Source organism: Arachis ipaensis, chromosome B01, assembly GCF_000816755.2.
Source record: "Arachis ipaensis cultivar K30076 chromosome B01, Araip1.1, whole genome shotgun sequence".
NCBI classification, from domain to species: domain Eukaryota; kingdom Viridiplantae; phylum Streptophyta; class Magnoliopsida; order Fabales; family Fabaceae; genus Arachis; species Arachis ipaensis.
Genome location: NC_029785.2, coordinates 123,950,907 through 123,975,459, shown reverse-complemented (window position 1 = coordinate 123,975,459; position 24,553 = coordinate 123,950,907). Strand labels below are relative to the sequence as shown.

Here is a 24,553-nt window from a genome sequence, read left to right as displayed (position 1 = left end):
AATCCCTCGAATACTGCAGAGGCACACAAAGTGAGCGACCCTCCGAAGCAAGCAAGTTCCATTCCCATCCTATGAAACTCGGGAGAGATGGTTAAGGGACCCAAACTCTCATCCATCTGTTACGTTGGTAGTAATTTTTTTACTTTATCACTTTATTAATTTTTTCATTTTAAAAGATTTTTTTTATATACAATTCTGCTAGGAAATAAAAAAAAGAGTACAGCCAACTCTTGTCAACTTTACTGGACCGGACCCGGAGCCCATTTCACGGTAGAAGCAAAAAGCAACATCCCAATTTAACTACCGTGAACCAAATTAACCCTAATAAACCCCACCTTTCACCGTGTGACTGAAGAATCATCCAAAATCCCCAAACTGCATCGCCTCCCTCCCACCTTCGTTGTGCGCCTTTCCTGCCCACCGTCAACCCAGGTGAGCCGCTCCATTCCGTTCCAACTGAGAGACACCGCCGGGGTCAGACACTCAGCGAAGCCCGCCGCTGCTGCCGCATGTCATGGTCGCGGCGTCATTGAAACAAAATCCCCAACCTGCAGCGCCTCCCTCCCACCTTTGTCGTGCGCCTTCCCTGCCCGCCGTCAATCCAGGTGAGCCGCTCCGTTCCGTTCCAACTGCGAGACATTGCCGGGGTCAGACGCTCGGCGAAGCCCACCGCTGCTGCTACATGTCGTCATCGCGGCGTCGTTGAAGCTCAGCCTAGCCTTCCGCGACTGCTGCATGTCGTCATCGCCGCACCACTGAAGCTCGAAGGTCCCTCGCGTGTTCTGCCCCAACGGACGCTGCGTCAGACTCCTCCAAGTGGCGCCATGAAGCATCGTTGAAAGCACTCCTCGGTAGGTAAGTATTTATGGATTCATGGGTGTTGCTTGATCTTGGTACGAGTATAAAGGATGTTACTTGATTTTGTATCAGAATATATCATGACACATTTATATAATGTATTTTTTGTATTATTGGATGTTACATATGAGTACAATTAGAAGTTTGATTGTAGAATTTGAATTGGATTTTCTCAATTACTAGTTGTTGTTTTTTTTTTAAATTGGCCAAAAATGCGTGAAAATGGAGTCCCAGGGCGTTAGTTTTTTTCTCGGAATAAAATTAGATTCAATTGTGGTGAATATAGGATGATGCAATTGTTAGCCACTGGATGTTGTTGTTGTTGTTAGGGGTTCTCACTTGTTGAAATGCATGTGCATAGAGATTGGATATTATTGTTTTGATAGATTGGACTGTTTAATTTGTATCAAAATTCTTTTTCTTTCCCACTAAAAAAAGTGTATGCTGTTTGTTTCCCATATTCTTCGTTCTCCATTGAATATTAAAAAAGTTGATGGTATTTGGTTTTTATATTAGTGTTTTTCCGGTGAATCGGTGGAATCTACGTGCTCCCGTTGCGCAATGTTTTTGAATGTTGAATGTGTTCAATCTCGTTGCAAATAGATCCTATTGAGTTGACTCTACATATAGATGCTTAACTGGGTTGTGCTTGTTGTGAAAGGTTTGAAATTTAACAACACATTCACAATGGATTAAATTAACTATACACGGTGAAACGGGGCACTTTTTTTCCCCAAATTATTTGTGTATATGTTTCTGATCATGTTAGGCGTTTGTTGGTTTTAGTATCAATGTGGATGATTCTTGACCGGTTTTGTCTATTTACATATCCAAGTAGGTTTGTTGTAGAAGTGATTAAATTTATGTGAATTGCTCTATGTTGCTCGTTGGATTCAATGTACTTATGTCATAATTTTTCTTTGTGTGAATAACTTCCCAAAAGCGGATATTTACAGATTATAAAGCTACCCCAATTGTGCTGCCGAACAGAGAAGCGAGATGGGGAAAAAGGTAAAATGATATTTACCTTTATCGACGTGTCTTTCCACATGATCCTATTTGTGAGTTACAGCTACTGTTGCTATTGTCAGAAATTATTAGAGTCGCAATGCTCGCCCAACTACATTCATGATATGATGAGCCAGCTCACTAAAAACAATGCGGTTGAAAAGCTTGCAGAGATAGATGAAATTGGCTTCGGATTCTTGAGGCTTATTCCGTATTGAGCGATGAAGCAATACATCATGGTTTGTCTGGCTGAATTGTACGATGTTGAGAAAAGCACCTTGATAGTCGACGTTGGCAACATCCGCCTCAATGCCAAATTAATCGGGCGGATCTTCGACATTCTATCTCGTGGTAAGTTTCGCTTTCAAAATTAATTAGCGTGTCATGCGCTTGTTCGTGCAAATATCATTGTATATAAAAGAATGGAGACTGCCAATGGAAACCTCAATCAGGAAAACACACCTCAGGAAACAACTGACTCCAGAGTTCCCGATCCTAAGTTCTGTTTTCTAAATTAATTAGCATGCCATGCGCCTGTTCGTGCAAATATCATTGTGTATATATAGTTTATTTTGGACTGACACACGGACATGCTGTAGGCAATGAATTCCCATCCCTGGACGACAAAAGTCCGGCGCACGTGGCCATCAAAAGGAGGTTCCATAGACGAACAACAACTGAACTCCGGGATTTGGTATATGTATCTTATGAATGGTGTTTATGTTGTCTCTAATACTTTAATACTTTAATCATTCATGGCCTTTTTATGTAATCAATCTACTCGACTGGTTTCTGTATTGGTTTAAATCATCGACTAGCTTTGCATAAGTTTATTAGGTTCATTTCAATGTACTTGGATGTTTCTTTACCCAACATATTCCTTATGCGTAAAACAGCCTAGCAGGGGAGCTACGCAAAAAATGGGGGGCTAAAAAGGACCGATCACATAGGTCCAGCCCAAAACAATCTGAGGAAAAGGATTTCCCAATTAGCACAGATGATAATGAGGAGAATGAGCCTCTTGCTAAGAGGATCTGCCGACTGTATAACCAGAGGGTTGACCAACAAAAACCAAGTGTCGATCCAACTGAAGGCCACTTCAATCAGGATAACGCTCCAACCGAAGGCCACCTCAATCAGCATCTATCTTGTGGCGTCCTACGAAGGAAGGCAGCATCTATCATTGGTCCGAGAGGACATCTGCTCACTGCTACCCGGGCGCTGGGTAGATGCTGCCTTCCTTCATAGGACGCCACAACCTCCAACAAACCATCGGCAGTCCATCGTCGTAATTGCTCATATCATCTTCGTCCAGCTTTCGCCCTTTTAGCAGTGGATGCACCTTTATAGGAGTACATTGGGTAGATTTCTGTTCCGTCCGAATCATGCCAGGTGAAATCTTCTTGCTTATTGGATTAGGAGTCATGCAAGACAGAGTGGCTGGCATCACGGTCTGCAGTGGCCTTTTGTTATGCAGTTGCTTAAGGTATTGTCATATTCGTTCACTCTCGGGGTCTCTGTTCGACAGGAAATCGGGATTATTGCAAGAAACTCAATCGATGTTAGAGAAAAGACAGTTGTATACGGATACAATTTCTAATTCACTAAAAAGCAAAATAGACCACAAAATAAAATAGTTTTGCTTAGGAGACTTACCCGTCGAACTCCCATTCTTCATGTTGCACTAACGCAACGGATAGTGTTCCTGCATCGGGCACTCTAGAGACAGATGTTTCATGGAGAGCGTTATCCTGATTGAGGTTGCCTTCGGTTGGATCGGCACTTGGTTTTTGTTGGTCAACCCTCTGGTTATATCGGCACATCCTCTTAGTAAGAGGCTCATTCTCCTCATCATCATCTGTGCTAATTGGGAGATCCTTTTCCTCAGATTGTTTTGGGCTGGACCTACGTGATCGGTCCTTTTTAGCCCCCCCATTTTTTTGTGTAGCTCCCTTGTTAGGTTGTTTTACGCATAACGAATATGTTGGGTAAAAAAACATCCAAGTACATTGAAATGAACCTAACAAACTTATGCAAAGCTAGTCGATGATTTAGGCCCTTTCTCTTAGTTGCTGATAGACTTATCTATTATATTTACATCGAATGTGTCATTTAAAAAAACATCTAATTGCATTGAAAAAGAACATCTGAAAATACTTGAGCTTGTATAGAATTGAATCCATACACAATCAGAAACATATACTCACTTCCAGGTTAGCTTTCGATCTCTCCGCATACGGTGACCGTTTTCTATTTAGAGGTGGCTTTGTTGTGCTTCTAAGTGGTTGTCTTTCCATTGAATCTTACTCGCTCTCTCTACAGGCAGAGATTCCCTGTTTGTAAACACAATGAGAATAAAAAAAACAATAATGAAGTTAATTACACATGACACATAGCAACACATACACCACAAGTAACAATATATTAACATGTAAATAGGTGCTTACCCTTGGAGGAATCGAAGCTTTACCTCCGTGTTTTCGCTATGTTTTTTGGCAGCTTTTTTCTTACAGCTTGAGGTAATCGGCCTTTTAAGTCTTCACTTTTCCCCTTTCTGTTTGCGAGGGCCCCAGATTTAAGACATGCAAAGAATCTGAAATTAAAATCAAAGTTACAGGTATCAGTAAGACAACCCAAAAAAGAAAAATCCATTCACATCTTACAAAAACATATCCATCCCCAACTACCTAACGTAGGTAAAATTGGAAAATATATTCAAAAACATCCATTTAGTAAAGAAAAGAAACATCCTGATGGCTTTCAGAAGCAACATCCACTTAGATATTAGCATAAAGTAATTGGTGCCAACACAAAGAAACCTGTCAAGAATATTGATTACAGTACAAAGTCATGCAGTCCTTAAAGAATTAGATACATCACAATTTCACCTCTATAAATGTATGCAAAAAAAATAAAGGAATTTCCATTTTGTTTAAACATGGAACATGCTGCCGCTTAACAAAACGAAATGTCACTTATATCTAGTAAAAAACAAATGGGTTACATACACCAAGAAATCTGCTGAGAAATATCTAAGAAAAGAAAATCAATTAACTTCTTAGCAAAACACAGGCATTTGCAAATGATTAACACATGAAAACTCGAAAAACATATGCAGAAACATCCATTTAGTAAAGAAGGAAACATCCTGATGCCTATCAGAAGCAACATCCACTTAGATACTGGCTTAAAAGTAACCAGTGCCAACACAAAGAAACCAGTCGAGTAGATTAATTACATAAAAAGGTCATACAATGATTAAAGTATTAGAGACAACATAAACACCATTCATAATATACATATGGCAAAGCGAGTTAAACATGGGAATAATTTATAGTGGACGGCGGAGAGTTTCATAGTTGAACATACAGAGACAGTCGAATAAATGAGTACCTCGAAAAGGATATATGTCGACTTCTTTTCTAGATTTTCTGTGGTCCACGCAGCGAGCCATGGTTTTGGCTCATGACAGTTATCCAGCTGATTGTGTTTCAACCGTTGAAAATACAGTACCTAGACAGAAGAAGGGGACAACTTATGCTCTACAACATAAAAGATATGCTCAGTTTACTAATACTCATTGAATGCATCCGACTAGCACGACAAACATGCATCCCTCACAGGTTTTGTTCCCTTTGAGCTTATATTTCTCTACTGCCTTGTCCAGCCACTTTAGATTATGCAACGGCCAGTTGAATCTTCTAGGATCAGAAACATCCAGAACGGGATAAATGTGCCATGGCGAAATTACCTGTTGTATTATAGGGCACAAGAACATTTTTAGTACCACTAGTATGAAATATCTCCTAAACTCCATCCTGTCTGATTCTGTTGCCATAGGACAGCTGTATTGAGAAACTTTCCCATCGAATTCCCATTCTTCATGTTGCACTAGTGCTATTGAGAGCATGCCTGGATCGGGAACTCTGGAGTCAGTTGTTTCCTGAGGTGTGTTTTCCTGATTGAGGTTGTTCCCATGGGCAGTCTCCATTCTTTTATTCTGTTGGTCAACTGCCTGGTGAAACATTCAGCGCATCCTCTTAGCAAGAAGCTCATTATCCTCATTATCCTTTGGTCTCATTAGGGTAGCTTTTTCTGCAGATAATTTTGCATTGGACTTACATGTTTGGTCTCTTTTAACTCCCCCCTTTCTTTTAGTTGCTGATAGACTTATCCATTTTATTCACATCGAATGTGTCATTTAAAGAAACATCTAATTGCATTGAAAAAGAACATCTGAAAATACTTGAGCTTGTACAGAATTAAATCCATACACAATCAGAAACATATACTCACTTCCAGGTTAGTTTTCGATCTCTCTGCATGCGGTGACCGTTTTCTATTTAGAGGTGGCTTTGTTGTGCTTCTAAGTGGTTGTCTTTCCATTGAATCCTGCTCGCTCTCTCTACCGGCAGAGCTTCCCTGTTTGTAAACACAATGAGAATACAAAAAACAATAATGAAGTTAATTACACATGACACATAGCAACACATACACCACAAGTAACAATATATTAACACATTAACACGTAAATACGTGCTTACCTTTGGAGGAATCGAAGCTTTTCCTCCGTGTTTTCACTATGTTTTTTGGCAATTTTTTTCTTACAGCTTGAGGTAATCGGCCTTTTAAGTCTTCACTTTTCCCCTTTCTGTTTGCGAGGGCCCCAGATTTAAGACATGCAAAGAATCTGGAATTAAAATCAAAGTTACAGGTATCAGTAAGACAACCCAAAAAAGAAAAATCCATTCACATCTTACAAAAATAGAGTCATCCCCAACTACCTAACATAGGTAAAATCGAAAAATATATTCAAAAACATCCATTTAGTAAAGAAAAGAAACATCCTGATGGCTTTCAGAAGCAACATCCACTTAGATATTAGCATAAAGTAACTGATGCCAACACAAAGAAACCTGCCGAGTATATTGATTACAGAACAAGGCCATGCAGTCCTTAAAGAATCAGATACATTACAATTTCACCACTATAAATGTATGCAAAAAAATAAAGGAATTTTCATTTTGTTTAAACACGGAACATGCTACCGCTTAACAAAACGAAATGTTACTTATATCTAGTAAAAAACAAATGGGTTACATACACCAAGAAATCTGCTGAGAAATATCTAAGAAAAGAAAATCTATTAACTTCTTAACAAAACACAGGCATTCACAAATGATTAACACATGAAAACTCGAAAAACATATGCAGAAACATCCATTTAGTAAAGAAGGAAACATCCTGATGCCTATCAAAAGCAACATCCACTTAGATACTGGCTTAAAAGTAACCAATGCCAACATAAAGAAACCAGTCGAGTAGATTAATTACATAAAAAGGCCATACAATGATTAAAGTATTAGAGACAACATAAACACCATTCATAAGATGCATATGGCAAAGCGAGTTAAACACGGGAATAATTTATAGTGGACGGCGGAGAGTTTCATAGTTGAACATACAGAGACAGTCGAATAAATGAGTACCTCGGAAAGGATATATGTCGCCTTCTTTTCTAGATTTTCTGCGGTCCACGCAGCGAGCCATGGTTTTAGCTCATGACAGTTATCCAGCTGACTGTGTTTCAACCGTTGAAAATACAGTACCTAGACAGAAGAAGGGGACAACTTATGCTCTACAACATAAAAGATATGCTCAGTTTACTAATACTCATTGAATGCATCCGACTAGCACGACGAACATGCAGCATTCACAAGTTTTGTTCCCTTTGAGCTTATATTACTCTACTGCCTTGTCCAGCCACTTTAGATTATGCAGTGGCCAGTTGAATCTTCTAGGATCAGAAACATCCAGAACGGGATAAATGTGCCATGGCGAAATTACCTATTGTATTGTAGGCCACAAGAACATTTTTAGTACCACTAGTATGAAATATCTCCTAAACTCCATCCTGTCTGATTCTGTTGCCATAGAATAGCTGTATTGAGAAACTTTCTCGTCGAATTCCCATTCTTCATGTTGCACTAGTGCTATTGAGAGCATGCCTGGATCGGGAACTCTGGAGTCAGTTGTTTCCTGAGGTGTGTTTTCCTGATTGAGGTTTCCATTGGCAGTCTCCATTCTTTTATATACAATGATATTTGCACGAACAAGCGCATGACACGCTAATTAATTTTGAAAGCGAAACTTACCACGAGATAGAATGTCGAAGATCCGCCCGATTAACTTGGCATTGAGGCGGATGTTGCCAACGTCGACTAACAAGGTTCTTTTCTCAACATCGTACGATTCTGTCAGATGAACCATGATGTATTGCTTCACCGCTCAATACGGTATAAGCCTCAAGAATCCGAAGCCAATTTCCTCTATCTCTGCAAGCTTTTCAACCGTGTTGTTTTTAGTGAGCTGACTCATTATATCATGAATGTAGCTGGGCGAGCATCGCGACTCTAACAATTTCTGACAATAAAAATATTAGCTGTAAGTCACAAATAGGATCATGTGGGAAGACACGTCGATAACGGTAAATATCATTTTACCTTTTTCCCCATCTCACTTCTCTTTTCGGCAGCACAATTGGGGTGGTTTTATAATCTGTAAATATTTGCTTTTGGGAAGTTATTCACACAAGGGAAAATTATGACATAAGTACATTGAAGCTAGCGAACAACAAAGAGCAATTCACATAAATTTAATCACCTCTACAACACACCTACTTGGACATGTAAATAGACAAAACCGGTCTAGAATCATCCACATTGATATTAAAACCAACCAACGCCTAACATGATAAAAAACATGTACACAAATAATTTGGGGAAAAAGGAGCCTCATTTCACAGTGTTTTGTTAATTTAATCCATTGTGAATGTGTTGTTAAATTTCAAACTTACACATTCAGCATTAAAAAACATTGCACAGCGGGAGCACGCAGATTCCACCGATTCAATGGAGAAACACTAATATAGAAACCAAATACCATCAACTTTTTTAATATTCAACGGAGAATAAAGAATATGGGAAACAAACAGCATACACTTTTTTAGTGGAACAGAAAAAGAATTTTGCTACAAATTTAACAGTCCAATCTATCAAAACTGTAATATCCAATCTTTATGCACATGCCTCACAGCAAGTGGGGACCCCTAACGACAGCAACATCCAGTGACTAACAATTGCATCGACCTATAATCACCATAATTGAACGTAATTTTATTCCGAGAAAAAAAAAACAACGCACTGGGGACTCCGTTTTAACCATGGTTCTGAAAATCGAACCGGACTGGCCGGTTCAACTGGATTAACCAAAAACCGGTCACCTAGCCAGTTCGGGTAAGCTCAGAAACCGTCTGACAAAAAATCGGTAAAAAAACCGATCGAACCGGCGGTTAACCGATGAACCGGCAGAACCGTTCGGTTTTTTAACCGGTTTTTGGTTTAAAAAAAAAAACTCTAAACGGCGTCGTTTTGTCCCTATAAGAAAAAGAAAAAAAAAAGAAAAAGGCTAAACAACTAAGCTGAACTATAATCCCTAAATCACCCATCGTACTCAGCATCAACAACTCATCTCTTATTCTCTTCTCTGCCCAAATCCCTTCTCCCTTCTCCCTCACTCTCATCAGTCTCACTCACCAAAATGGCACAAAATCCCTAACCCACTACGGCGCTACTTCCCTTTCTCTCTTAGCCAGCAGCCCCTCTCTCTCTCTCTCTCAGCCAACAACAGTCCACTATCGGCACCGACAGTGGCCACCAGTCGTTGCCACCATTCGTTGCCACCATCACCCCTCGAAGCTTCTATCGCCATCGTCGTCGTCGGGTGGTCCGTTTGAAGCTTTCTGTCGCCGTCGTCGTCGGAAGGTCGGGGCATAGCTTCTGTCGTCGGCCGCCTCTGTCCTGCCGAGAATCGCTATGCCACTTTAGGCCGTCTCTGCTTTCTCTGCCTCAGTGAGTTTCTTAGTGTTTTAATTAATTTTTTTGATAAACTCATAATGATATGAATTGCTGGCTTGTTGGAGTTGCTGTAGAGTTCTTCAGTTTTTTAATTAATATTTTTTATTCTATTAATTATATGAATCACTGGCTTGCTGGAGTTGCTGCAGAGTTCTTTAGTTTTTCAATTAATTTTTTATTCTGTTAATTCTGCTACAGAATTGCTGTAATACGGATTGCTGAATAGAATTTCAAAACTGTTTTTCAGAACATTACTTCTGTCTCCATGATGGGCCGAATATTTGGCACATACCCTTGCTATTGAAAGTAATTCTAACATTATTTTCTGTTTCGTTCTTTGGTTTATAAAGGAACTTAATTTTTCTTTTGAATTTATTTTCTGTTAATGGCTAAAAACTAGTGATCACATTGTGGAATTATATATTCTGTAATATATTCTTCTAATAATCCTCCTAATTTTGATATAATTTCAGATCCTGAATTTTGAATGCTGAATTGAATTTTGGTATAATTTTATAATGCTGAACAGAATTGATATAATTTTAGATTTTGAATTGCTGTAATTCTGAATTTTGCTGTAATTGCTGTAATGGCTGAAGTTTTATTTTGCTGTAATTGCTGTAATGGCTGAAACATGAAGTTAGGTTTCAAGGGGGCAGGGAATAGTTTGTTTTGCTCATCTTAAAAAAATGTTGCTGATGATATTAGTTCATAGCTATTTCTAATTAGTAATTTGACATTAATTGAGTGAGTTTTGTCTAATTAAGTAATTATTGATATTATTATTGATTGTTGGTGATTGTTGATTGAATATCGATATAGTATTTATGCAATGATTTTTTTTAGTTATAAATTGTGATTTTTGAATTTGAATGTAGAATTTTAATGATGTGATGAGATATAGTTTAATTAGTGGGTAGGTTATAAAATTTTAAATTTTATTATTATATGAATGATTGAATTTAAATTTTAAAAGATTTATACTATACTTTTAATAGTTTTATTTTATATTTAATGAAATCGATTCGACCACGATTCAACCATTTCATTTCAATGATCAGTTCAGTTCTCGCAACCTTGGTTTTAACATATTTTTTGCCAATTAAAAAAAAAATTAGTAATTGACAAAATCCAATTCAAGTCCTATAATCAAACCTCTAATTGTACTTAGAAGTAACATCCAATAATTCGAAAAACACATTATATGACTGTGTCATTATATGTTCTAATACAAAATCTAGTAACATCCATTATACTCGTACCAAGATCAAGCAACACCCATGAATCCATTAATACTTACCTACTGAGGAGTGCTTTCAGACGATGCTTCACGGCGCCGCCTGTACGAGTTTGACACGGCGTCCGTTGGGGCAGAACACTCGAGGGACCTTCGAGCTTCAGTGGTGCGGCGATGACGAGTAACAGTCGCGGAAAGCTGGGCTGAGCTTCAACAGCGCCGCGACGACGACATGCAGCAGCAACGGCGGGATTCGACGAGCGTCTGACCCCCGCGGTGTTTTGCAGTTGGATCGGAACGGAGCGACTCACCTGGGTTGACGGCGGGCAGGGAAGGCGCACGACAAAGGTGGGAGGGAGGCGCAGTAGTTTGGGGATTTTGATTCAATGGCGCCGCGACCACGACATGTGGCAGCAGTGGCGGGCTTCGCTGAGCGTCTAACCCCGGTGGTGTCTCTCTGTTGGAACGGAATAGAGCGGCTCACCTAGGTTGACGGCGGGCAAGAAAGGCACACGACGAAGGTGGGAGGGAGGCGCTGTAGTTTGGGGATTTTGATTCAATGGCGCCGCAACCACGAAATGCGGCAGCAGTGGCAGGCTTCGCTGAGTGTCTAACCTCGGTGGTGTCTCTCAATTGGAACGGAATAGAGCGGCTCACCTAGGTTGACGGCGGGCAGAAATGGCGCACGACGAAGGTGGGAGGGAGGCGCTGCAGTTTGGGGGGATTTTGAATGATTCTTCAGTCAAATGGTGAAAGGTTGGATTTTCTAGGATTAATTTGGTTCACTGTGGGTAAATTGAGATGTAGCTTCTTGCTTGTATGGTGAAATAGGTTTAGGGATCCAATCCAACAGGAGTTCGCTGGACCCCTCTTAATTCTCTAGCGAAATTGTATATATATGATTGTTTCTGATTTCTAATGATTTTGTAGTTTGCTCACTTTATCACCTTACTAGCTTCTTCATTGTAAAAGATTTTGATCCAAATAAAATGATTCACTTTTTCGCAACTATTAGAGTATAAACATATAATTTCCTAGTGTTTTTTCAAATTTGAATTATTTAATTTTGTTATTAAAACAAGTTCTAATTTATCTTATTTTTATTTTTATGATCTAGGTTTTATGAATTTAAGGATTTAAGGTTTTATCTTATTTGACATAATCCGCTTATGTACAATAGAGGAAGAATTTGAAAATAAATTATTTGTAAGGTTGTTATAATATTTAAGAAAAAAAAAAGTAAAATGTATTAGTAATGCTAACATTTTGAATTTGAAAAATGTTGATCTAGCATTTGTATTGCAATCAATGATATTAAGATTAGCGTTATTGTGTAATTAGGAATTTAAATAAAAAGGCTTAATTATTTGAAGTGATTAAAGATTATAGATAAACAAAATTTAAAACTTACTCAACTAATGATTTTACAGTAGAGTTGTGTAATATATAAAATCTTTAAATCAATTGAATAATAAAATGTTGAATGGCAATTGTAATTATCGTAGTAGTACCTATAAGTTGACATAGAACCATCATTTCTTGAGATAAGTGGTAATAATATATAACATTGGGTTTTTTATTTTTTATTTTTCTTTTTGACAGTGTATGATATGATGATATAAATATTTGTTTGAGTATTATTATTCTTTTGTTTTTTTTTAAGTATATCTGATAGAAGCAAAATTAAAAAAAGTACGTATAATTTTTTGTTTTTATTTCATTTATTTTACTAGGAATTCCACTAGAATAATGTACAGTTTACTGAAACGAATAATAAATTGTGACAAAATTATGTTTCATTATATAATATGAATTTAATTATACATTTGTTTCAAATTTTACTGCAAAGCATGGTGATTTTTGGATCTTAAAATTCAAAGCAAAATAATAGTATTGAATATTTAGGGATAGTCATATATTATAAATTTTTTGTGAAATTAATAGTCTATTTATGATTAGTATTTTACAAATTAATGTTAAAAAATGTAAACACTGAACAATCAAAATACAAGTTAAAAGGATTTGCTTTCTATAAATCTTATGGTGCCTAATTCGATAGAGTAACATAAAAAGTAAATTATTTTACTTTATTTATCTTATACAATATATATTTAATATTTACTGATTCGTCACCTTATAACTCAGTCTTTATTATGCATTATGAGTTATAATTCAGTCTTAATTATCATTCATTCTTTGCTTGTAACCGACACCTTTATTACCGACTTAATGACCATCATTTTCATTTTAATGACCAAACGGTCATAATATGAATATCATTCATCAACTCTATGCCTATAAAGGCACCAATTTCTATATCTCAACACACAATATATGATAAGTTTTATTTTCATGTCTTACATTCTATATTCATAGAATTATTATAAATAAAACACATGATAAATTCTATTTTATATCTTACATTCTATATTCATAGAATTATTATAAGGACACACATGTGATAAATTTTATTTCACGTCTAACATTCTATATTCATAGAATTATTATATGCCTCTTAAACACTTACTGACTTGAACGTCAGAGTGTCTTTTGCAGGTATCCACCCCCTTGTTCTCTCCTTGCTGACGTATAACTCATCTCAACGAAGAAGATTGAAGACATTCATCGGCAGACGAGTTATATACCAACCAATCTCAGCAAGAATAATTGGCACTCACCGTGGGCCGGTAAACTAATTTCCTGCTCCACCGAATAGATTCAAAGAATTTGAATTATATTCAAATACTTGAATTGATTTTCAAATAACATTTATATATTTTAGCAATTTATGTATTTTAATTTTTTATTTTTATTTCTCAACCTCTATTCAAAACTCAGTTTCATAAGGCCAAATAATATTCATTGAGGATTTTACAAACAATTCATTTAGAATAATGAAATGATTATTGACACTAATCTTTAATTTATTATACTTTCTATCAATAATTCGAAGTCTAAAAATATGCACTTCAAACTCCTAAAAATTTAAATAAATCAATGTATGTCACCTACAAAATTTCTTTAATTTCATGCTCTTTAATTACTTGCTATGTTGTATCTTTTTTATTCTTGACCAAAAGCGGAAAGAGTACAAAGCCTGTTATATAGTCGCTTATAATTTTGTTTTCAGCTCTTGGGATCATCTAATATACAGTAGTCTCATCTCTTATATTTTCCTTATCTATTGTCATGAGAGTATTGATAAAACCTCTTCCTATATATCATTGTCATTTTAAATCCAAATGTACCACAATTCATTCTTTGCATGAGCTATTCTTATCCATGTGTCACACTTGTCAAACATGTTTTGCTCTCTATACTCCAAAATCAATATATGCAAATCTATTGAATTTTTTTAAAATTCATTCTTAAAATTTGATAAACTATAATATCAAATCAAAAGCATGAACATTATTTGCTAGTTATTTCTTTAGCACTTTTTTAATTTCAATTTATATATGAATTCATTCATCACACATGAACAAATTTCAAACATATCATTATGGCATTATAATTTTCATACCATCATGCTAATTTTTTTTTCATAAATTATATTTATTTATTTATTTATTTTTTCATCTATACAATTAGATGAATCCAAATCTCGAATGTAATTGAATTCTTTCAAAAACTCATAATAAAATTTTTCAATAACACTATATTAATTTAATCTCTATTATTTATTTTATTATCAATACTTCATTCTTTCTCCCTACTACATTTATAAATTTAAATGTATTTTTGCATGAACTTAAATTTAAAATTGAATTGTTCAAAAATAATCCTAATAGCTCTATGTCATTTGATTGATTATATATTCTTTATTCTCTAGCAATATATAACTGTTGCACTATTTATTTTATTAAATTTTATGTTACTATTGATTTAATACAAAAAGTTAAGCAAAAATACGTGCAAACATTCAAAATTTATTATTATTGCACGAGGAATATCCCTCATCATATTGTAACTCCTAAAAATATTATACTAAATGTATCATTCAATGACTGTTATCTTATTGCTTTATTATTAAATTAAAGCATATCCTACAAAACAAAATTCAGATATTCACATTTGACATGTATGACATTCATATATGTCGTCTTCTTCTTTATAATTATCAATTTTCAAGGTATATTTTTCTACTTTGAACTCTTTTACTTTTACAATATATATTATTCAATATATGTTGCGACTTTGTACATATTCATTTTCTCAATTTATCTTATTCATGTCATATGACATTCACTATAAATTATAAATATTCAATAACTAATTACTTTGAACAAAAAATTCATCAATAAGCTGTTGTAGGCTGAAAAAATTCCCAAGACAATTAACCATTATATCCTCAGATCATACAATCGATTCCGTCAATGGATATCTATTTCTGAACTTTTCAGTTCACATACAATCAAATGCTAAAATTGTTCTTAAGCAGAGAAGTATCTCCCACACAACTATCTTAATTGAATAACTCTTACCACTCAATTATTTTTTGAATAAGTGTCGACATAATAATCCGACTAAATTTGGGGGCTCACCACATCATTATTCACTTGTCTTTTAATCGAGTTATAACTCATTTTATTTTCTAAGCTTAGCCTGGATCATTTAATCGGCAGACAAAGCTTGGGGGCTGTGATCCGTCACCTTATAACTCGGTCTTTATTGTGCATTATGAGTTATAACTCAGTCTTAATTATCATTCATTCTTTGTTTGTAACCGACACCTTTATTACTCACTTAATGACCATCATTTCCATCTTAATGACGAAACGGTCATAACATGAATATCATTCATAAACTCTATGCCTATAAAAGGCACTAATTTCTATATCTCAACACACAACACATGATAAGTTCTATTTTCATGTCTTACTTTTTATATTCATAGAATTATTATACACAAAACACATGATAAATTTTATTTCATGTCTTACATTCTATATTCATAGAATTATTATAAGGACACACACGTGATAAGTTCTATTTCACGTCTAATAACATTCTATATTCATAGAAGAGTAAAGTATCGTTTTTGTCCCCAACGTTTGGGATAAGTCCCAAAGTTGTCCCTAACGTTTCAATCGTCTTATATAAGTCCCTAACGTTTCAAAATTGATTCAATGTTGTCCTGCCGTTAGGGATCCGTTAACAGAATTGACGGCAGGACAAAATTGAGACAATTTTGAAACGTTAGGGACTTAAATAGGACGAAAACGTTGGGGACAAAAACGATACATATAAATAAATTTTAGTTTTATCCTTCAATAATATCAATTTTTACTGTACATAGTATTTAATTATTTTTTAATCATATCTAAGTAAATTACACTTAATCACATTACTTTCATTCTAAATAAATTAATTTTTTTATAATTTTACACTTAAAGTTATAAGTTAATATAAAAATATAAAAAAATTTATTTAGAATGAAAGTAGTGTGATTAAGTGTAATTTACCTAGATGTGATTAAAAAATAATTGAATATTATATATAGTAAAAAATTGATATTATTGAAGGATAAAATTAAAATTTATTTATATGTATCGTTTTTCCCCAACGTTTTCGTTCTATTTAAGTCCTAACGTTTCAAAATCGTCTCAATTTTGTCCCGCCGTCAATTCTGTTAACGGATCCCTAACGGCAGGACAACATTGAGCCAACGTTAGGAACAACTTTGGGACTTACCCCAAACGTTAGGGACAAAAATAATACTTTACTCTTCATAGAATTATTATATACCTCTTAAACATTTACTGACTTAAGCGTCGGAGTGTCTTTTGCAGGTACTCACCCCTTTGTTCTCTCTTTGCCGACGTATAACTCATCTCGACGAAAAAGCTTAAAGACATTCATCGATGGACGAGTTATATACCGGCCAATCTCAGCCAGAACATTTACTATTGCAAATTTGATTGAAATAATACAAATTTGCACATTGTGACTATTATATTATTGGAATTTGATACTTTGCTGGAGGTTAATAATTTTTGCTAATATAGATTTAAGTTGTAGATTTCAAATTATATGGAGCAACCAATATTTGAATTTTTTTTACTAATATTTCCTATTAGGTTAATGTTTACGGTATATAAATTTAAGATATAATTAAAAAATAATTAATCTTTTATCATTGTAAGGATATAAATTAAAGTTTGTTATAATGAAGAGTAAAATCTTAGTGTCATTAAGTATTTGTTAAATATATACTTAGAATGTGTTAGTGTAATAAATTTGTTTAAAATTTTGTTATATTGGTCTGAAAATCATGAAATTTTGAAAAATGACAAAGTAACCAACTCTCAATATAGAGCAATATACTTTTGTATTGTATATAAGAATCCAACTTTAAAATTAATAAATTAGTCTCTAATTTTATAGTTTGATCTTTTAAAAGTAGGTTTGATTAGAAAGTAGTAATGAGATATTGAGATGGAAAAATTAACTATATTTTGAATAATATTCCAAACCAATTCTTAAAAAAGTTTTAGTCGCACATCTTAATACTTGTCAAATTTTAATTACTAAATTAGTCTCCAAATTTTTATTGCATCAAACGAATTAATCCTGATATTACAGATTGTTATCTTTATTAAATAATAATACGAAATGATTTGTCCAATTTTTTACCAAAATTGAATGTGAATATCGATTTGTTAAGGACTACATTATCCAACTAAAAATTCTTTGAAAATTGATATTATTCTTTTATATATATATATATATATATATATATATATGTTTATATAACACAAAATAATTTTGTTAAGGACTACATTATCCAACTAAAAATTCTTTGAAAATTGATATTATTCTTTTATATATATATATATATATATATATATATATGTTTAAATAACACAAAATAATATTTAACATAATATTTAATATTAAACTAATATAACTTAACTATTTTTGTCTGAAAACGGAGAAAATTAACAAAAGGGAGAAAAATCACAACAGAAAAAGCAGGGGTAAATGACCAGATTCACAGTTCATGGCACGGTTAAGAATTTGTCCAAGCTTCTGGAAGGGTCAAGCCATCAGAGTACTGACTATTGTTTAATAATAATGCACGTCTGCAGACTCCAAGTCTGGCCATAAAATATGCAGCGTGCTTGGCGGTTAATTTGAATAAGAGCAACTCCAGCCCTCCATTTCCAATTGAAGGCATCATGCATTTTGTAGTTTTTGTTTATTAATTACTTCATGTTCCGAGCTGGTGGTACACATTTTTCTTTTATATTCTGAATCCAACAATAACAATTACATTGAATTGGCCTCGTGCGTTGCACAAAAAATTATACTATATTTAAAGAAAAAGTCTTCGTTCAAAGTCTGGTGGAATGGAACCGCACACCAGTCACTACTCACAAAGAATTGAATTATAGTAATTGTTGGCAGCCCGGCACATGACTTGCTGATGGACGAATGGAATTATCACATGAAATGGAGGAAGGATGGAAGAAAAATGAGCTACGCTTTTTCTTCAAGAAAAGCATCATATCATAGACTTGACGCTATGTGTGTTCAATTAAGTCGCAGTGTAGATTTGACCAAGTTGGTAGATGATAAATGATAATCAATTAATAATGCTAAAGACAGTCAAAGATACCCTAGTGGAGATAGTTCTTGATCTTGATACCATGTGAATCGAGATTAAGACAATTAAGTACATGTTTTGACACGTAAAGGAAGTTGCCTTTTCTAATAGTTTAATTTAAAGAGAATCTTATGTGATCAGGAAAATTTATTATTTTTTGTAATAATCATTATTATTTAAAAGTATAACTTAAAAATATATTGTTAAATTATTAAACTAAAAGAATTTGGTCTGATGGCTAAAAATATTGACCAAAAAGATAAATTCTACATACCCTTAAACTTTTCTCTTAACTGGTTTTAAGTTATTAACTTTTGCCTATATAAAGGCAAGCAAATGTAGCATAGCTATATGTGCCATGAATGAAAAATGCTTTGAGTTAGTACTGAAACTATCTCCTCTATCTTCTTAAGAGTGTTGGTGAGTTTGAGAGAAAAATATCAGTGTCATTTATGTGAATGAGCGATCTTGGTTCAATTAATTGAGAGTTCGAACTTTTACAAAAACTATCATCAAAGCGGCCATTTCTTCATTCATTCATTCATTGCAACATCCAATGCATACCATGAATATGATGATGGGAGCTGCAACGTTTCGATATCCTGCTCTTGCTCCTCCTCTTGTTCCAAGTGAGAGAGTATCCACAGCCAAGTGGAAGGTGCAGGTGGCATCTTCCTCTCCTCCTTCATCCACGGCCACGGCAGAAGCTGATGTTGTGGTGGTTGGCAGTGGGATAGGCGGACTGTGTTGTGCAGGACTTCTGGCAAGATACGAGCAGGATGTGCTTGTTGTCGAAAGCCATGACCGCCCCGGCGGGGCTGCCCATTCTTTTGATATCAAAGGCTACAAGTTTGATTCTGGTCCATCTGTATTCTCTGGCTTGCAATCAAAGGGTTCTCAGCCTAATCCTCTTGCCCAGGTACTATTTCCCTTGCTTTATCTCCTTTGTTCGAGATATAACTATTCACGTGTCTCTATCTAATTGCCTAAACTTTTAGAATAAGTGGTTTTATAACATTCTTTTACTACCTTGCTTGGGACTTCTCAGTTCTCAGTTTGCTTTTATGGCTTCAGGTTCTAGATGCATTGGGCGAGTCTATCCCATGTGCCACTTATGATTCATGGGATGTCTACATCCCTGAAGGTGACTTCAGGTTTCGAGTAGGGCCTACGGAATTTTTGAAGGTGGAAGGAACTTGCATACTCATCTCATTCCTTGCTGTTTTTTTCTGTTTTGATTTCTACTTATCAGCTCAGTTATTTGCAGGACCTTGAGAAGTATGCAGGACCAAATGCTGTTCAAGAATGGAAGAAACTTATGGTGAGTTCTAACATTTCCGCTTTTCCATGCAAATAATGTCCAAGAGTAGGTAGACAAGCTTGACAACATAGAAAATTTGTGACTTCCTTGACAGGATACCATACTTCCACTTTCAACAGCAGCAATGGCGCTTCCTGCTCTATCTATTCGAGGAGATTTTGGCGTTCTTTCGACAGCAGCAGTTAGATATGCTCCTTCTCTCATAAAATCCTTTGTTCAAATGGGGGGACCTTTTGGGGCCAAAAGACTTTCCAGACCATTCTCGGAAATACTTGATGGATTGCACATAAAAGACCCTTTCATACGGAATTGGATTGACCTATGGTCATTCATATTTTCAGGGTTGAAAACTAATGGTGTAATCTCACAAGAGATGGTAACTACCAACTACTACACATGAAATTTTATATATATATATCATTCCATTTGCACATCAGTTTCTTGCTACCACAAGAAGTTTGTTTTATTTTAACTAATAATTATCATATATGTGGTATTATTTTAGTTTATTATTTAAGAAAAATATGCTTAATATTATTTTAAGAGTAAACATATTTAAAAGAATAGAAAAATGATTTTTATTGATATTTTTTTTAATAAAAATAAGCTTTTAAAAATATTTTTATGTTTGCGGATATATCCGATATCAGATCCGAAAATGTGCAGATCAGATCGGATCGGATCTAAGCTTAAAAACTGCGGATATTGGATCCGATCCGATTTGATGATTTTAGTGCGGATCGGATCGAAATTTTGGCCATATCCAATCCAATCCGCGTTCACCCCATGAAATTTGGCCCATGAAATTTGAAGTCGAATTTAATTTAATCTTTAAAATTTCAATGGACTCAAATTGGACTCCAAAATTTACAATTTTAACTCACATTAACCCTTTAGCTAATCTCCATTAACGACATGTTGATTTGATATATTAATTTGTTACAATTTAGGTTCTTCGCCCAGGTTTCATATGATCAGGACTTATTAGAGCTCTAGAAGCTTGATTGTTGCTCCAGAGCTGCAAAATTTTCAAATTGAACTTGTTATTGTCATCTTCATGAGAATGTTGGAGAGCCATCAAACTTCTAGGAGGTCTAATAGGTCTCAGTCACATGAAATCCAAGCAAGGAGTCCCAATCTTAACAAGTTAACGTGCAAAATCAACATATCATTCACGGAAATCAGCTCAAGGGCTAACATGAATTACAATTGTAAATTTTGAGGGCCAAATTGAGTCAATCGTAATTTTAGGAGTTAAATTGAGTATTAACTAGTGACTAATAGAAGATTGATCCGTCATTTATCGTAAATCTTCATCTTCTAAGCAATAGTAACACTGCTGGTTGAAACTTGAAACTTTAATTTACCAATAACAGTTTCTTGTATTGATGCCTGAATGGTTACTTTCCCCCAAATTTTCAGGTGTATATGCTTGCAGAATGGTACAAACCAGGAAGCTGTCTAGAATTCCCCAATCATGGAAGTGCTGCTATTGTTGATGCTCTTGTAAGAGGACTCGAGAAATTTGGTGGACGGATTTCTCTTCGGAGTCATGTGGAAAAAATTGTTGTTGAAAACGGCAGAGCCATTGGAGTCAAGCTGAGAAGTGGTCAAGTAAGTATATGACTAAAAGAAAAGGCATAAAGATCAACCTAAGTAAGGTAAACTGGGGTTGTTGGATATGATATATTGATATATATTATTCATTGTGCAGTTCATACGAGCTAAAAAGGCTGTTGTGAGCAATGCATCAATGTGGGACACTTTGCGTTTGCTGCCTAAAGACGTTATTCCAAAGTCTTACTCGGATAAGATTAAAACCACCCCTCAATGTGAATCGTTCATGCATCTCCATTTGGGAATTGATGCTGAGGTTGGCCTGCCTTTCTGTTTCTGATTTATTTTTCACTTGAATCTATGGATAGCATTGTTAGTGTGACAAGTCACAACTCACAACAATATGTTTGGTTGAGCAGGGTATCCGCGACGATCTGGGGATTCATCACGTAGTTGTAAATGACTGGGAAAGAGGTGTTGATGCTGAACAGAATGTAGTGCTGGTATCAGTACCCAGTGTACTTAGTCCTGATATGGCACCACCTGGGAAACATGTGTTACATGCTTATATACCAGGAACTGAACCATTCGAGTTATGGGAAGGACTTGAACGTACAAGTCCCGAATACAGAAAGCTCAAAGCTGAGAGATCAGAGGTTATCTGGAAAGCTGTGGAGCGAGTGCTTGGCGAAGGCTTCAGGAGGGAGAAATGTGAAGTGAAGTTAGTTGGAAGTCCACTGACACATAGAAGGTTTCTTAGAAGGCACAGAGGAACATTTGGGCCAGCACTGGAAGCTGGCAAAGAAAGCTTTCCTGGCTCTTCAACTCCCATCCCACAGCTCTTCTGTTGTGGAGACTCCACCTTTCCTGGAATTGGGATCCCTGCCGTTGCTGCCAGTGGTGCAATTGCAGCAAATTCGTTAGTTTCAGTGTCTCAACATTCCCAGTTGCTTGATGCAATTGGTATATGAAAACCGCACAACATGAGAGTTTTTGTGTCTTCCTTCTCAATTGAGATATTTTATTGTTTAATTATTGTGTGTATCTATTAGAAATTTTAACTACAGGGAATAAAATCTCAGCTCCTTTTACCAAAGACCAAATGCCTAAACATCTGCATTCTTTCAATATTGTTGCCTTGTTGGAGATAATAGCATTAAAGACAATAAGAAAATAACTAGCATGTGCCTCAATCAAGGTATCAGATAACAATTCAAGGAAATACAATTAAAATAAATACCAATCTGAATAATGTATCAATTTTTTATTGATATAGCAATATAAAACATACATAGAAAATATTATTGCATCATAATATTTTGTTTAGTATAAAGATGATAATGGAATATCACCCCCAAAATATCTAAATTTCTTTTTACCACTAATCAATACTAATGGCATGGTGCCTTTTTATTTCATAAGCTTCTTCCCCTAAATGAGTAACCTCATGAAGTTTCGTGTGCGTGAGTTTCCTATTTTTTGGTTGAAGGGTTGTAGCTGCCAGCATTGATTTCTAAGAATATAACCCAACCCAACTCTCATTTTGGCTTTTGCTTCAAGAGTCCAGAAAGGGAAGCACAGTGAGTTGACTTAAAATCGCATTTCTCACAACAGGAGTTCAGCAGTTCAATGGGTTTCATGCACCTACACATTATGAAAGCAGATATGACAAACTTCCAACAACTCAGTGCTAACTAAAATATTACTGGATGATTGCTACTTGACACTCATGCCCTGTGTTGAAAACGGTTTAGTGAGTACTTTTAAAGTTTATAAATATGTAGCTCGTTTTGGTTCTCAGATTTATTTCATATGCATTTGTCTCTCAAAAAGGTTTGACAAGAACCCTAAACCATTTCCATGTTCAAGCAACGTTACTGGAAGCATACCTTTGAGGGAGAAAGTTATTCTTGGATAGGCAAGCTTGAATGTCGCAGGCCTCTTTCTTGCAGGGCTCCTTGCTCGGCTGCGGCATCTCTCTCTCTGTCTCTTTCTTAATTCTTCTCGTGCTGCCTTCGTCAATGGAGGACTACTTTTCTATTCGACTCTATTCTATGTTCCCAAATTGATCCCCAATAACTGCGGTCTCCCGTCTATGCCTCTACGGGTTGCGTTATTCTATTGTATTTTTATTTTACACGCAAAATTAGAAACATCCACGCAAAATTACACCGCACACTCCATTTGTAATCGGCATTACGGCGGAATAGAGAAGTCATGCATTAATAATTGACTTTTATAATTAACCATTATAATCGATTTAATACTCAAAATAATTCTGAAATTTGATTCCGATTCAATTTAGTCTTCAAAGTTTCAATTGACTCTAATTGTAACTTAAAATTTTAACTCGTGCTTCAATTTGGTTCTTCCGTCGTTTTCATCACCAGAAAGCTGACCTGACAATTTTAATTGACATTGATAGCGGTTAGATGACGTGACCAAATTTTTTAAGGCATCAATTTAACTCCTAACAATTTCAAATAAAACCTAGTGTAACGAACTAACTTTCAGTATGTCATGACCAATGCTAGCCGCTAGGCGCTACTACATGGCTTTTCCTAGAGACTTTAGACCTTATATTAAATATATACATATGAGCCTGTACTAGTCGAGATCGCGTGTCAGATATATAGATATAACGAAATAGATAAAGTTAAATAGATAATATATACATGAAGCATAGAAAATACAGAAAACATAGTAATATCATACACATATGCCCGAAGGCTCATTTAGTACATAATAATTCACACTGGGTTACGTCGTTGCTTATTCATGAAAATATTTACAGACTCCATATTTATACTAACAGGCCTCGATTGACAAGAGTCACCCTAGTCTAGAACCCATAGTTATCAGAATCGAACCGGTAATTGACCTGGTCATATGACTGGGTCACTGGGTTACTGGTTCAACCGGTGGGTCACTGATTTACCCGATTGACCCGGTCATAATTAGATAAAAATATAAAATTATAAAAATAAAATTAGAATTAAAAATTAAATGCATATTTTCAAAAATATATTAATAACAATTAAATATCA

General features: G+C 35.3%; 2 protein-coding genes and 2 long non-coding RNA genes across 7 annotated transcripts; 2 read left to right on the top strand and 2 right to left on the bottom strand.

Annotated features, from left to right (window-relative positions):
* Window positions 176–2,741, top strand: LOC107635809. Of its 3 annotated transcripts, none has more exons than XR_002347564.1 (4): window positions 176–851; window positions 1,815–1,869; window positions 1,950–2,217; window positions 2,466–2,741. It is a non-coding gene; the product is annotated as an uncharacterized LOC107635809 (long non-coding RNA). The 3 variants fall into 3 exon arrangements; XR_001619297.2 differs by having other exon boundaries at window positions 176–855; XR_002347563.1 differs by having other exon boundaries at window positions 176–855; window positions 1,802–1,869.
* On the bottom strand, window positions 3,881–12,021 carry LOC110262667. The gene is made up of 5 exons (XR_002347572.1): window positions 11,083–12,021; window positions 6,411–6,556; window positions 5,260–6,288; window positions 4,314–4,459; window positions 3,881–4,199 (listed from the first exon to the last, which is right to left on the bottom strand). It is a non-coding gene; the product is annotated as an uncharacterized LOC110262667 (long non-coding RNA).
* Window positions 18,966–22,634, top strand: LOC107635762 (prolycopene isomerase, chloroplastic). The gene is made up of 7 exons (XM_016339335.2): window positions 18,966–19,547; window positions 19,703–19,813; window positions 19,896–19,949; window positions 20,044–20,325; window positions 21,372–21,563; window positions 21,664–21,822; window positions 21,926–22,634. The coding sequence occupies exons 1-7, from the start codon at window positions 19,185–19,187 to the stop codon at window positions 22,475–22,477; spliced, it is 1,713 nt and encodes a 570-aa protein (XP_016194821.1). The 5' UTR covers window positions 18,966–19,184; the 3' UTR covers window positions 22,478–22,634.
* Window positions 22,507–23,725, bottom strand: LOC107635773 (cx9C motif-containing protein 4). Of its 2 annotated transcripts, XR_001619296.2 has the most exons (3): window positions 23,396–23,725; window positions 22,833–23,150; window positions 22,507–22,801 (listed from the first exon to the last, which is right to left on the bottom strand). XR_001619296.2 is itself a non-coding variant. In XM_016339348.2 (2 exons), the coding sequence occupies exons 1-2, from the start codon at window positions 23,479–23,481 to the stop codon at window positions 23,045–23,047; spliced, it is 192 nt and encodes a 63-aa protein (XP_016194834.1). In that variant the 5' UTR covers window positions 23,482–23,725; the 3' UTR covers window positions 22,719–23,044. The 2 variants fall into 2 exon arrangements, 1 of the variants encoding a protein (XP_016194834.1); XM_016339348.2 differs by having other exon boundaries at window positions 22,719–23,150.

Bases quoted from the DNA above. Each gene is read 5' to 3' on its own strand.
- LOC107635773 (XM_016339348.2), bottom strand. From the start codon at position 23,481: ATGCCGCAGCCGAGCAAGGAGCCCTGCAAGAAAGAGGCCTGCGACATT. The intron at 23,151-23,395 runs GTATGCTTCCAG...CATAATGTGTAG, and splicing joins AATAACTTTCTCCCTCAAAG to GTGCATGAAACCCATTGAAC.
- LOC107635762 (XM_016339335.2), top strand. From the start codon at position 19,185: ATGCATACCATGAATATGATGATGGGAGCTGCAACGTTTCGATATCCT. The intron at 19,814-19,895 runs GTGGAAGGAACT...AGTTATTTGCAG, and splicing joins GGCCTACGGAATTTTTGAAG to GACCTTGAGAAGTATGCAGG. The intron at 20,326-21,371 runs GTAACTACCAAC...CCAAATTTTCAG, and splicing joins GTGTAATCTCACAAGAGATG to GTGTATATGCTTGCAGAATG.